This window comes from Scyliorhinus canicula, chromosome 18 (assembly GCF_902713615.1).
Source record: "Scyliorhinus canicula chromosome 18, sScyCan1.1, whole genome shotgun sequence".
Taxonomy (NCBI): domain Eukaryota; kingdom Metazoa; phylum Chordata; class Chondrichthyes; order Carcharhiniformes; family Scyliorhinidae; genus Scyliorhinus; species Scyliorhinus canicula.
In genome coordinates, this window is record NC_052163.1 from 70,054,079 (window position 1) to 70,069,553 (window position 15,475).

Here is a 15,475-nt window from a genome sequence, read left to right on the forward strand (position 1 = left end):
CCTGACCAGCGGCACAGCTCCCCCCCCCCGACCAGCGGCACAGCTCCCCCCCGACCAGCGGCACAGCTCACCCCCCCCCCCCCCCCCCCCCCGGCCAGCGGCACAGCTCCCCCCCCGACCAGCGGCACAGCTCACCCCCCCCCCCCCCGACCAGCAGCACAGCTCCCCCCCCCCCCCCCCCCCGTCCAGTCGCAAAGCGAGGCTGACGAAAACTGGGTGCATAAGTTATCCGGGCCGTCGTGAACTCAGCACGTTGGGGGTGGAGCATTGGGGGAGGGCCTTCATGTGACGTCCTGAGGCCGTCCCAACAGCGTGGAGTGTACTCCCCAATGACACCATTTTGGAGGGGGTGGAGTATCGGAGAACAGGCGTCGCCCCCGATTTGGTTGTAAAAAGCAATTCTCTGAATGGTCACATACAGGGCTGCTCCTGCTTAAAGTCACAGAAAAGAGCTTTTTTTACACAGAACTGGGTGGAATTTTGATGAAAAGGCGGAGGTGAATGTTAGAGGAGTAGTTTACCCCGGGAATGGTATGTCTTCTGATCACCAGACCCAGCAGAAAACAGTGAGAGATTTGGCTGGAAAGTTGAAACAGTCTGGTGCTGTAGCAACAGCCACTTTCAGCATGCAGGTGGGGGAGGGGCAAGCTGGAAGGCCCCAGGTACAGGAACTGATGGCTTTATCAAGGAGGAATTCCATAAACAGAGGAAAGAAATGCATGAGGATCATGCAAAGGCAGAAGCTGTGGCATCCCTGAAGAGTTGTCTGGAATGGGTGGAGAAGTGTTTGGAGGTGCAGGGGTCACAGATTCGGGTGATCGAAGGAGTGATCTTGGACCACTGTGATCGTGTGGTGGCTCTGGAGGCTCCTAATAGGCCTTTGTAAAACATTGAGGGCATAGGTGGAGGAGCAGGAGAATACCTTGAGAAGATAGAACCTGTGAATAGTGGGGAAAAACGTCCAAATTTATCAGGACATCGGAGCCGAGTTGGCAAAACGGCGGGCAGTTTTCAACAAGGCCAAGGCTTTGCTGTACCGGCAGCAGATCAGGTTTGGGGTGCTCTCCCCGGCAAAATTATAGGTGATGTTTGAAGGTGGGGAGTATTATTTCGAGGCCCCAGAAGCGGCCGAAGACTTCATTAAGAACATAAACTGGGCGAGAACTGAGTGGACAATGCTTGGGAACTGAGGTGCTGGCACTTTGTAATGAAGTGGGCACAGGAATTGGGGGATTTTCATCTTTTTGGGGGGGTGGGGTGGGGTTTGCTGTTTAATGTTGAGATTGTAAGGAGTTGTAGGGGTGAAAAGTTTATGTGGGGATGGATGTTCCCATCCCCCCTCCTGTTTCATGGGACTGTTTGTGTTTAACATCTGTTTGTTTGCATTTGGAGAAGGCTACCTGGAGTTCAGGAGAAGTCCTTGTTTGGGTGGGGGAGGGTAAGGCCAGCAGGAGGCCTTCTTCTTTGAGCTGAGGAGTGGGGCGGGGGTGGAGGTTATTAGGGGGGGGGGGGGGAGAAAGGTGAACTGGTGGGGGAAGGGGGAATAGAAGGGGGGAGATTTCTGCGACGTGGCAGGGGGTGAGAGATGACATGGTCAGGGGCGGAGAAAGGGGATGGGGTAGGTATAGGTGGAATTAAGGGTGTGAGTTAAGGAGGGAAGATGACGGACAGTAGAGGGGATTATAGAGTTATAGTTATAGATGTTTACAACATGGAAACAGGCCTTTCGGCTCAACTTATCCATGCCGCCAAGTTTCTATCATTAATTTAGTCCCACTTGCCTGCATTTGGTCCATATCCCTCTATACCCACCCTTTCCATGTAACTGTCTAACTTTTTTAAAGGAAACAATTGTTCCCGCCTCTCCCAGTGCCTCTGGCAGCTCGTTCCAGATGCTCACCACCCTCTGTGTGAAAAGATTTCCCCTCTGGTCTCTATTGTATCTCTCCCCTCTCACCTTAAATGCCCTCTAGTTCTAGACTCCTCTACCTTTGGAAAAGAGGATGACTATCCACCTTATCGATTCTCCTCATTATTTTATAGACCTCTATAAGATCACCTCTAAGCCTTCTATGCTCCAGGGAAAAAGGCCCAGCCTATGCAGCCTCTCCCTGTAACTCAGACCACAAAGTCCCGGCAGCAACCTCGTAAAAGTCTTCTGCACTCTTTCTAGTTTCACAATATCCTTCAAATAAAAGAGTGACCAGAACGGAGCACAGTATTCCATGTGTGGTCTTACCAATGTCTTGTATAACTTCAAGACATCCAACTCCCGTATATAGTATATATATATCGCGTCCCATTATCAGCCTGTGCGTGTCCAGATCCGGGATCTTCTCCAACACCCGTCCCATAAGTCCACATTGTCCCAATTTGGGCATAAACATTCACCAGGACCACCGGCATCCCCCCCTCCCCCCTCCCCCCCCCAGCTTCTCACTTACCATCACATACCTCTGCCCCCCCCACCCCGGGTTGACCACAATACTGCCCACCTCAAACGCCACTTTTGTTATTAACCAACATCGCCACCGTCCATCTTCATGTCCAGCCCAGAGTGGAACACCTGCCCCACCCATCCCTTCCTCAGCCTCGTCTGATATCCCCCCCTTCCCCGATGAGCCCCCCAATAAGCCCCGTGGGCTTATTCAGGCCACCTTATACGGGGGCCACCTTATATGGGGGTCTCCTTATATGGGGGTCTCCTTATATGGGGGTCTCCTTATATGGGGTCGTTATTGGGGGGGCAGGATCCAGGTGGGACAGAAAATGTGGGAGAATTGCCAGGTGGAAACAATTGAATTGCAGGTGGAACTGGACCGCGCAGCCAGATAGCCTAGTTCTCTGGGGAATGCCCCAAAATTTGCATGTCATTGGGAATCCGGGGCGGGATTCTCCAGTCATTGACGCCAATATTGTGTCTGCTGTTCGGCTGGAGAATATCCAGAAGCATCTGGGGCCTTCGGGGCTGAGCCGGGGGCTTCCTCCTCCGGGGCTGGCCCGGGGTCTCCTCCTTCGGGGCTGGGCCTGGGGCCTCCTTCGGGGCTGGGCCTGGTGCCTCCTTTGGGGCTGGGCCTGGGGCCTCCTCCTTTGAAGCTGGGCCTGGAGCCTTCTCCTTCGGGGCTGGGCCTGGGACCTCCTTCAGGGCTGGGCCTGGGGCCCCCTCCTTCAGGGCTGGGGCTGGAGCCTCCTCCTTCGGGGATGGGGCTAGGCCTCCTCCGGGCCTGAGCCTGCGGCCTCCTTCGGGGCTGGGCCTGGGGCCTCCTTCGGGGCTGGACATGGGGCCACCTTTGCGGCTGGGGCCTCCTCCTTCGGGGCTGGGCCTGGGGCCTCCTCCTTCGGGGCTGGGCCTGGGGCCTCCTCCTTTGGGTCCGGGGCTGGGACCTCTGGGATGGGCGGGGGCCTCCTCCTTCGGGGCTGGGGCCTCCGGGGCTGGGGCCTCCGGGGCTGGGGCCGGGGTCTTCGGAGCTGGGCCTGGGGCCTTCTCCTTCGGGCTGGGCCTGGGACCTCCGGGGCTGGGCCTGGGGCCTCCTCCTTTGAGGCTCAGCCTGGGGCCTCCTGCTTTGGGGCTGGGCCTGGGGCTCCTGCTTCGGGGCTGGGCCTGGGGCCTCCTCCTTCGGGGTTGGGGCTGGGGCCTCTTCCTTCGGGGCTTGGGCTGGGGCCTCCGGGGCTGGGGCGGGGGCCTCCTCCGGGGCTGGGGCATCCGGGGCTAAGGTGCATGTGTGGGCTTGGGTAGGGTGCTCTTTCCAAGGGCCAGTGCAGACTCGATGGGCTGAATGGCCTCCTTCTGCACTGTAAATTCTATGATTCAATGACTAGTGGTGTTCCGCAGGGTTCAGTTCTGGGACCTTTGCTGTTTGTAGTTGTAGTTATATACCGTATATACTCACGTATCATGCGATCTCGCGTATCATGCGACCCTTAAATTTTCGTCCCCAAAACATGATTCTATGCTATATCTCATGTATCATGCGAGTCACTTTTTTGGAAATTAATGCCCAAACTAAAACTTCAAAATGGTATAATTGTCTGTGGATTCTGCAGAGTGGATTCTGTTGTGAAAGCTGTTCGCGAATCGAACAGCTTTCCAGCTGTCTTTACTAGCGTCGTTCTGCCACTTGACGTTTCCATTCAGAAAAACGGCAAGAAAAACACACGCGAATTCTGTATCGGAAAAAGACGGCCATGTATTGAATAAAGTACCCATATGATCAGGAATACTACTCTTCAGATTTTGACCACAGCATTCTGATGGGAAGATGTTCAGCCACTTGACTTTCCATTCATGTTTTTATGAATGGAAACGTCAAGTGGCTGAACATCTTCCCATCAGAAAAAACAGCAAGTAAAACACCCGCGAATTCTGTATCGGAAAAAGACGGCCATGTATTGAATAATGTAACGAAGAATTATATACACCCTATGATGGTCAGTAGTACATTTAAAAAAATGTATTTATTATGGAAACGCGCAGATTTCAAAAACTGTGAAAGTATCATCTTGAAGGGTATGTTCTTACTGTTAGAGTTACAGTCGCTAGCTAGCAATAATCAGACATTTTATTTGGATAACTTTAATAATAGTAGTCAGCACCTGAACAATGCCCCCTTAGATCATGATTGCCTTTTCCTGCATCTGCTTAACTATGGGTTGCGTTATTTGCTTTATGAATCGAGTAAGCGGACTTACATATACATTACCAAACTGGAAGGATTAAATGAATGTCTTGATTTATCAGTAGTGCAATCCTTATTCTGTTTACTAAGCTGTATTTGTTTAACCAGCAGGTAGAGTGTCATTAACAATAAAAGGTGCAGGTTCCCATATGTTCTATAGATTTATTTTCTCGTCGGAAAAAACAGCAAGTAAAACACCCGCGAATTTTGTATCTCGCGTATCATGCGACGCCCCCAAATTTAGGTTACAATTTAGGTCTTCAAAAGTCGCATGATATGCGAGTATATACGGTATAAAAGATTTGGAGGAAAATGTAACTGGTCTGATTAGTAAGTTTGCAGATGACGCAAAGGTTGGTGGAATTGCGGATAGAGATTAGGACTGTCAGAGGATACAACAGGATATAGGTTGGAGACTTGGGCAGCGAGATGGCAGCTGTAGTATTTTATAATGCTTGGTATAAAGAGAGCTCTTCCCCCAAAACATCCAGCTCAGCTTTCTTCAGATGGTCACTGCGTGGGATAACTCTTTCTTCAGCAAGTTCGGGTGCCGTTCTCTGAAGGCTGAGCAAGCCTGAAGTTAAACCCATGAGCTGAAAGCAAGGTTTGATGTGGAATAAAGTGTCTAACACAAATATGTAGACCCAAATGTGAATCTCGAGCCGAAGGTCCAGCTTCATAAGAAATAAAGTGTCTCTCTAGAAAGCTTGCTGCCTGTGAGTACTGAATGAATGACAAATCAGACCATTACCAGCTGTAAACCAGAGATTTTAATCAGCAAACTTGCTAAAGAACCATCATTTAAAGCAAAGACTTTTAACTTTCGTCCTTATTATTTTCACCCCTTTCCACCCCACTGTTTTTGTCTGTCTTGTATGTGTGGATAGAGGGTGGAACAGCTAAAGGGGGTGTTAGGTTAGCTTGTTATTATCGAGTTGTATCAACTGTATATTTCATGCTAGTTCTCTTTATAAATAAACAGTAATCGTATTTCAACTTACAAACCTGGTGACTGTAATTATTAGCAGCCAAGGGCCAAAGACCTCGGGTAATTTTTCTAAGAATTATTTGTTAATTCACTGCCTCTGACTCCGGGCATAACAGGTTAGATACCCTGAGCTAGTTTTCAACTTCATCACCTGGGAAGTATTTGATACTTTGATACTGAAGTATATGAATCAGAAACGGGCCATTCAGCCCAAGACATCATTGCATTTACCTGCCAAATACCCATGTTGCTTCATCTTCTTTTTCCTTCAATTAAATCTTGAAATAGTGCCATTATTTCTGTTTGACCCAAGGACCCTGGAAGTGAGTTTTGCAGCTCCCTGATCTGTGCAATCTTGATGTCGCGAGTTTGTGAAATTCTGGTCAAGTGCACCAATGTTCGACTTTTCTTTCATTTTCCAGGTGTAACCCATTTTTCATTCGATGCATTAAGCCCAACACAAAGAAGGTATGACATTTCTTTCCCTCAGCTTGTGCTAAGTCTGGCTGTTTAGTGTTTGATTACAGATTAAATGATATAAAATGAACTTGTAAGAGCTGTTAAATTTTCCAATTATTATAAATAACTACTGCATTTGTATAAATATTGGCTGCATTATTTTTTAAATAATTTTAATCTCCTTTTTCACATTTTCTCCCAAATTTACACCCAACAATAAATAATTATCAGTAACAAATGCGTCAATCCCCATATCAATAACAAAGATACCATCCTCCCACCAAACCCCAAACATTAACCCACATGTTCACACAATAAATGACAAAAAGGAATTAGGGATCACCTATAGTCGCCATGAACACACACAGCCCACCTCCCCCCAACCCTCCCACCACCCCCCCCTACTAATGTTCGAAGTTATCCAGTTCTTAAAAGTGCATAATGAATAATGTCCATGCATTGTAGAACCCCTCCATCCTTCCCCTCAGTTCAAACTTAACCTTCTCAAGAGTCAAGAATTCCAACAGATCCCCCCGCCACGCCAGGGCACAGGGTGGAGTGGTTGCTCTCCAACCCATCAGGATCCGCCTTCGGGCGATTAACGAGGCGAAGGCTACAACATCTGCCTCCGCACCCGTTTCCAACCCTGGCTGGTCCGACACCCCGAATATAGCCTCCCGGGGACCTGGGTCCAGTTTCAAGTGCACCACTTTGGAAATTACCCTACAAACCTCCTTCCAGTAATCCTCCAGCTTTGGACAGTACCAAAACATATGAACGTGATTAGCGAAGCCCCCCCCCCCCCCCCCCCCCCCCCCCGCAATGTTCACACACATCTTCTACCCCTTCAAAGAATCGGCTCATCTTCGCCCTTGTGAGGTGTGCTCTGTATACCACTTCAGCTGTATCAGCCCCAGCCTCGCGCACGAGGTGGAGGCATTCACTCTCCGGAGCACCTCACACCAGAACCCCTCCTCCATATCCTCCCCCAACTCTTCCTCCCACTTCGCTTTGATCCCTTCCAGTGGTGCCCTTTCCTCTTCCAAAATAGCTCCTTAAACCCTCTTCTTCAGTTCCCCTAACGTCAGCACCTCCTCCAGCAATGTGGAAGCCAGCTTTGCCGGGAAGCTCTGTATCTCCTTTGTGGCAAAGTCTTGAACCTTCATGTATCTAAACATTTCCCCCTGCTCCAGCTCATACTTCGCTTCCAGCTCCTTCAATCCTGCAAACCGACCCCTGAGAAACAAATCTTTTAGTGTCTTAATCCCCTTCTCCTCCCATTTCCAAAAAGTTCCATCCCACTTCCCTGGCTCAAATCTGTGGTTCCCCTGAATCGGCATTTCCCTTGACCCTGCCCCCAACCCGAAGTGTTGGCGAAACTGGCCAGTTCTCAATGAAGCTATTATTACCGGACTCCCTGAGTATTTCCCCGGAGCTATCGGGAGCGGCGCTGTTGCTAGTGCTTTCAGTCCCGACCCCCTGCACAAACTCTCCTCCATTCTGACCCACTGGGAATCAACCCCTCTTACCCAGCTCCGCACCTTCTCCACATTCGCCACCCAGTAGTAATATATCAGGTTCGGAAGACCCAAACCCCTGCCTGCCTTCCCCTCTGTAGCAGCACCTTTCTAACACTGGCCACCTTCCCTCCCCATATGAACGAAGTAATCACTCCCTCGATCTCTCTGAAAAAAGCCTTTGGCAGGAAAATCAGCTGGCATTGGAAAATAAACAGAAATCGCGGCAACACGTTCATTTTAACCGCCTACCCGACCCGCCAGTGACAAAGGGAGACCATCCCACCTTGCCAGATCAGCTTTCACTCTCCCCACCAAACTAGAAATGTTGTACCTGTGGAGCCCCCCCCCCCCCCCAATATTGAGCAACCTGCACCCCCAGGTACCGAAAGTGAGTCCCTGCCCTACGGAATGGCAGCCCCCCCACCCCCGGCTAAGACACCACAAAATACTCACTCTTGTCTGGATTTAATTTGTAACCCGAGAAAGACCCAAACACTCGAAGCAGCTCCAATATTCCCCTATCGACACACTCGGTTCCGACATGTATAACAGCTAGTCACCGGCAAGTAAGGCCTTTAACAAGGTCCCTCATGGCAGACTGGTACAAAAGGTGAAGTCACACGGGATCAGGGGTGAGCTGGCAAGATGGATACAGAACTGGCTAGGTCATAGAACACAGAGAGTAGCAATGGAAGGGTGCTTTTCTAATTGGAGGGCTGTGACTAGTGGTGTTCCGCAGGGATCAGTGCGGGGACCTTTGCTGTTCATAGTATATATGAATGATTTGGAGGAAAATGTAACTGGTCTGATTAGTAAGTTTGCAGACGATATAAAGGTTGGTGGAATTGCGGATAGCGATGAAGACTGCCAGAGGATACAGCAGGATTTAGATAGTTTGGAGACTTCGGTGGAGAGAGGTCCTGTTGTGTGCTGTACTGTTCTATGGCACATGGAGTTCAATCCAGAAAAATGTGAGGTAATGCATTTTGGAAGGTCTAATGTAGGTAGGGAATACACAGTGAATGGTAGAACCCTCAAGAGTATTGACAGTCAGAGAGACCTAGGTGTACAGGTCCACAGATCACTGAAAGGGGCAACACATGTGTGGGAAAATCTTATGAGGAAAGGCTGATGGACTTGAGGTTGTTTTCGTTAGAGAGAAGAAGGTTAAGAGGTGACTTAATAGAGGCATACAAAATGATCAGAGGGTTAGATAGGGTGGACAGCGAGAGCCTTCTCCCACGGATGGGGGTGGCTAGCACGAGGGGACATAGCCTTAAATTGAGGGGTAATAGATATAGGACAGAGGTCAGAGGTGGGTTTTTTACGCAAAGAGTGGTGAGGCCGTGGAATGCCCTACCTGCAACAGTAGTGAACTCGCCAACATTGAGGGCATTTAAAAGTTTATTGGATAAGCATATGGATGATAAGGGCATCGTGTAGGTTAGATGGACTTTAGTTTTTTTTTCCATGTCGGTGCAACATCGAGGGCCGAAGGGCCTGTACTGCGCTGTATCGTTCTATGTTCTATGTTCTATGTGGAAAAGGTAGTCAAGAAGGCATACGGTATGCTTGCCTTCATTGGCCAGGGCATTGAGTATAAAAATTGGCAAGTCATGTTGCAGGAGTATAGAGTTCAATTCTGGTCGCCAAACTACCAGAAGGATGTGGAGGGTGCAGAAGAGATTTACCAGGATATTGCCTGGTATGGAGGGCATTAGTTATGAGGAGAGGTTGAATAAACTTGGTTTGTTCTCACTGGAACAAATGAGGCTGAGGGATGACCTGATAGAGGTCTAGAAAATTATGAGGGGCACAGACAGAGTGGATAGTCAGAGGCTTTTTCCCAGGGTAGACGGGTCAATTAATAGGGGGCATAGGTTTAAGGTGCGAGGGGCAAGGTTTAGAGGAGATATATGAGGTAAGTTTTTTACACACAGGGTAGTGGGTGCCTGGAACTTGCTTCTGGAGGAAGTGGTGGAAGCAGGGACGATAATGACGTTTAAGGGGTATCTTGACAAATAAATGAATAGGGTGGTAATAGAGGGATACGGACGCCGGAAATGCAGAAGATTTTAGTTTCGATGGGCAGCATGGTCGGCACAGGCTTGGAGGGCCGAAGGGCCTGTTCCTGTGCTGTACTTTTTTTTGTTCTTTGTTCAGTGTGCAAATAGGATGTGGGTGAATTTGTGTAATATATAAATGCATTGTGGTGCAGTGATTAACACTTGGACTGCAGCGCTGCGGACCTGGGTTTGAATCCTGACCCTGGGTCGCTGTCTGTGTGGAGTTTGCACATTCTCCCCATGTATGCGTGGGTTTCACCCCCACGACCCAAAGATGTGCAGGTTGGGTGAATTGGTCGTGTTAAATTGCCGCTTAATTGGAAAAAAAATAATTGGGTACTTGTTCTAACCTGCCTGCTTACCACTGGTGGGGACTAATGGCAATCCCACAATCCTTAGGGAATATGAGCTTCCCCAATGAGGGGGGCGGAGAAATCATTAGCAGTGTCCCTGCATAAATAAAGCTGGCCAGTATGGAACCAGCTGCAGAAGAGTGAGCAGCAAGGGAGTTACTGCTGTTGTATACAGTAGTCCCCCGTTATACCGCGCTCCGCAATACCGCGGTTCAACTTTTAAGTTTTAATGTTTCTGATTGGAGGGAGAGAGCAGCCGGCAGTGTCAATTTCAGCGGCCGGCTCACTTTGATCCGGAGAGGGAAGCTGCTCTCTCACTGAAACAATCAGCCGGCCGCTGAAATTGACACTGCCGGCTGCTCTCTCCCTCCAATCAGTACCCCAGCAGCCACAGCCTGTACCCCAGCAGCCACAGCCTGTACCCCAGCAGCCACAACCTGTACCCCAGCAGCCACAACCTGTACCCCAGCAGCCACAGCCTGAACCCCAGCTACAGAGGGGAGGGGCGATGTGAGACCATGCTGGTCTTGCAGAGGCCCGTATGACCTCCTCCTGTGTTCTCTGCTCTCTCCCTCCAATCAGCCGGCAGTGTCAATTTCAGCGTCCGGCTCACTTTGATCCGGAGAGGGAAGCTGCTCTCTCACTGAAACAATCAGCCGGCCGCTGAAATTGACACTGCCGGCTGCTCTCTCCCTCCAATCAGAAACATTAAAACTTAAAAGTTGGATTGGAGGGAGAGAGCAGTGGGCAGTGTCAATTTCAGCGGCCGGCTGATTGTTTCAGTGAGAGAGCAGCTTCCCTCTCCGGATCAAAGTGAGCCGGCCGCTGAAATTGACAGTTTTAATTAGATCCACGATGGGGGTTTTAAATTTATTTAAAAATCTATGCTAGCGCTTCCCATTGTGAGTCTACGGGGGTCTGACCTCTCCCCCCGCCCCCCGTAGACTCTTAATGGGAAGCGCTAGCATAGATTTTTAAATAAATTTAAAACCCCCATTGTGGATATCCGCGGCTCGGTTGCAACGCGGGTGGCTGTCTTGGACCCCAACACCCGCGTTATAAAGGGGGACTACTGTATATATATGTTATTGTAAATAAAGTTTTCTTTCTGTTCGACAAACTCGTGCTGTATTCTTCAGCTGTCTACGCTGCTGAAGCCACCTCCCTGGAGTTTTGTTGGATACAGGTTGGAAGTTGTTTTCTATTACACCATGCCTCTGTATGGATGTTTGGATGTTTTTGATGCTGCGCTGGAGAGATGGAACCAGTACGCAGAACAGATACGTTACTATTTCCGAGCAAACACCATCACTGAAAATGAGCTCCAGGTGGTCATTTTGCTCACTGCCTGCGGCCCGCATACGTTTGGAGTGATAAGGAGCCTTATGAACCCAGCTGCGCCGGACACCAAAACGTTTGATGAACTTCTGACCTTAGTGGGGCAACATTTTAACCCGACTCTGTCCACGATACTACGATACTCCAACATTACCGGTTTAATACCGCTGAGAGGACCGCAGGAGAATCCCTTGCAGAGTTTCTATCCAGGTGACGTAGGATTGCGGAGTACTGTGACTATGAAATGTTACGCGACCGTTTGGTTTGCGGTATGAACAATGAGGCCACCCAGAGAAAGTTGTTAGCCGAGCCAACATTGACTTTTCAACAGGCCATTCAAATAGTATTGTCCCGAGAGAGCGCAGAACGGGGAGTGTAGGAGCTACAGGGAATGGAAGTGCATGCCTTGGGGCGCAACCCCTTCCATCTAAAAGCGTCTCCCCGCACCCCTGCCATACCTTGTGTGGGGCGGCGTTTGGATCGATGCCAGCGGCCGCCAGACGTTTCTCCCCGAAGGGAGCCTTCTCCAGAACCAATGGATGAGGATCCATGTCTGTGTCGGACTTGTAGACACCGACCCCATCGCGGATGCTGGTCCTGGGGGCGCCAGAGGCGCCTTCGTTCCGACAGAAACTGGGGCCAGCCCAGGGGCCGTACCTTCCATTTGCCTGCAGCTGCATTGTGTGGCAGCTCCCCGTGTGGCCCCCATTAAGGTGACAGTACGGGTCAATGGTCACCCGCTTGAGATGGAGTTGTGGACACTGGCGCAGCGGTCTCTGTGATCACCCAGAGGACATTCAACCACATCAGGCAGGGTACATAGACCCTTACATTAACCAATACACAGGCCAGGTTGCCCACCTTCATGGGGGAGCCATTGGACATCGCTGGAATTACAATGACTCCTGTTGTTTAAGGACGCCAGGAGAGGCATTTCCCACTTATCGTAGTGCACGGCCACAGGCCCAGCCTGTTGGGTCGGGACTGGTTGCGCCATTTGCGGCTGCAGTGGCAGCACATCCTCCAAACAGTTTCTGGAGGATTGACGGAGGTACTAGGACTGTACCCAGATGTATTTCAGCCCAGTTTGGGGAAGATAAAAGAGGCCGTAGCCCATATACAAGTTGAACCAGGCGCCAAGGCGGGCTATTTCCGGGTGCGCCCGGTGCTTTACGACTTGCTTGAAAAGGTAGAAGGGGAGCTCACTCATTTGGAGACTTAGGGTATTATCAGGCAGCGCCAATTGTACCTGTAATGAGGCCACATGTCACAGTTCGCTGGTGTGGTGACTATAAACTTACAGTGAATACGGCTGCCCGACTCGACCGATACCCAATGCCCCGCATAGAGGATCTCTACGCGAAGCTTGCAGGTGGACTATCAGTCATGAAATTAAATATGAGTCACGCCTACCTTCAGTTGGAGCTGGACCCTGCCTCCCGGCCATATGTAACTATTAATACATACAGGGGCCTGTATGAATATACACGTTTGCCCTTTGGGGTATCCTCTGCCTGCGCTATCTTTCAAAGCGTCATTGAAGGCATCTTCAGAGTTTTACCGCATGTCGCTGTCTACTTAGACGACGTTTGATTACAGGGATGTTGGAGCAGGAACATTTTGAAAATTTGCAGGCTGTCCTTAGACGCTTCTCAGAGGCTGGAGTCCGTTTACGTCGGACAAAGTGCGTCTTTCAGGTGAAGGAAGTGGTCTACCTGTGTTATCGGTGGACTGTGAAGGTTTGCACCCCGTCGCAGAGAAGGTGCACTTTTCTGACTGACACTTCGCATCTTTGTCCTTTTCTGGGGGCTGGGGCTGGTTTAGCACAGGGCTAAATTGCTGGCTTTGAAAGCAGACCAAGGCAGGCTAGCAGCACGGTTCAATTCCCGTACCAGCCTCCCCAAACAGGTGCCGGAATGTGGCGACTAGGGGCTTTTCACAGTAATTTCATTTGAAGCCTACTTGTGACAATAAGCGATTTTCATTTCATTTCTCGGCCTTGTAAATTATGATGGGAAGTTCCTCCACAATCTGGCAACTACACTGGCCCCGTTGCCCCTTCTGCTGAAGAAGAATCACACCTGGTTTCGGGGTCAGCCGCAAGAAACCGCTTTCCGGCGGGTAAAACAGCAATTGTCGTTGTCGGGGTTACTAACCCACTACGATTCTGGAAAGCCTTTGCTCATCTTGTGTGATGCATCCCCGTATGCTATTGGGGCCGTCCTGTCCCACAAGATGGAGAACGGCGCCGAGCGGCCGATAGCTTTCACCTCCTGCACATTGACTGCAGCGGAATAAAAGATACGCGCAGATCGAGAAGGAGGGCTTGTCGGTGGTCTTTGCGGTGAAATGCTTCCACCAGTATGTGACTGATCATAAGCCTCTGTTGGGACTTTTCCAAGAGGATAAGCCAATACCGCCCATTGCTTCTGCACGGATCCAGCGCTGGGGTTTGTTGCTTGCTGCCGACGAGTATTCTCTGGAGCATAAACCAGGGACTCAGATAGCGAATGCCGATGCACTGAGCCGATTGTCTTTGTCGACCGGCCCCATGTCAACCCCCACGACAGATGAGGTGGTTGCAACCCTAAATTTTATGGACTCCTTGCCTGTCACGGCATCACAGATTCGTGAGTGGACCCAGACGGAGCCAGTCCTGTCAAAGGTTCGGCACATAGTCCAGTATAGTGGGCAGGATAGACAGCTCCCAGGCGAGTTGCGGGCATTTTCCTCCAAGCTGTCAGAATTTAGTGTGGAAGACGGTATCCTCTTATGGGGGACGCATGTGATTGTCCCGGAAAAAGGACAGGAGCTGATACTGAGAGACTTGCACAATGGGCATCCGGGTGTGACCAAAATGAAAATGTTGACCCTGAGTTATGTCTCATGGCCAGGCCTTGACACCGACATTGAGAAGGTGGCCCAAAACTGCTCCATTTGCCACGAGCACCAGAATCTTCCGCCAGCCGCGCCCCTCCATCACTGGGAATGGCCAGGGCGGCCTTGGGCGCGCTTGCATACGGATTTCGCCGGCCCTTTTCAAAGATCCATGTTCCTTCTATTAATCGATGCCCAGCCTAAATGGCTAGAGATGCATAAGATGGGAGGCACAAGATAGTCCTGCGCAACGATTGAGAAGATGCGTTTGTCTTTCAGTACGCATGGCCTCCCCGAGGTGCTCATCACGGACAACGGCACTCCGTTCACAAGTGAGGAGTTTGTGAGGGTCATGAAGATGATCGGCATACGCCATATCCGCACAGCTCCATACCACCCGGCTTCAAATGGGTTGGCGGAGCACCAAGTGCAGGCATTCAAACGGGGCCTAAAGGAGCAGTCTTCCGGGTCTATGGACACGAGACTGGGTTGTTTTTTGTTTTCATATTGGACCACTCCACATGTGGTGACTGGGGTAGCACGCGCGGAACTCCCAATGGGCCGGAGACTTCGTACCCGCCTTAGCATAGTTTTCCCGGATATTGGCACAAAAGTACGCCGCATTCAAGAACGGCAGAGACATGGTCTTTCTCAGCATCGGCCAATTTGGCAGTTTGCGCCTGGTGACCCAGTGTTTATTCGGAATTTTGCTGGTGGTGCCCAGTGGGTCCCTGACGTTATCCTTGACGAACGGGCCCGATGTCTTACCAGGTGCAAGCCCAAGGTCGTCTCCAGCGCAAGCATGTAGACTACATTCAGTCCTGAAGGCCGCCTCTTTCAAAGATTCCCCGCCCCTGGAGCTCATTTCTACAGCCGCAGAGACCAGACACAGTGGAGGGTGTTCCTCATGATCTTCCTCTGGCGCCACACTCAAAGCCTGCGTAGGTCGTTGCCGAACCACATGGAGATAGAGATGCCGGGATGACAGAGACTTTGGACTCCGACTCCGAGATGGAGACAAAGGACGCCTCAGAAGAGGAGTCCTCGGTCCCACGGGCCGTGGATGTACAAACGTTACGCCGTTCATTACGGAAGTGCCATTCTCTGTCTCATTACACGCCACCCGATCCAGTGCCTCATGCAAATGGTGTCCGGCCTGCGGCAAAACGAGTCAGACGCCCTCCTTCACCAGGGTCTT

General features: G+C 50.6%; 1 protein-coding gene across 1 annotated transcript in view; it reads left to right on the top strand.

The window, feature by feature from the left end:
• The window catches only part of myo15b (myosin XVB), a 709,406-nt gene that overhangs the window by 213,274 nt on the left and 480,657 nt on the right, over positions 1 to 15,475 (top strand). The window contains exon 19 of the mRNA XM_038776546.1: positions 6,087 to 6,132. Within this exon, the coding sequence (XP_038632474.1) occupies positions 6,087 to 6,132 (46 nt within the window). The remainder of the gene's footprint in view (positions 1 to 6,086; positions 6,133 to 15,475) is intronic.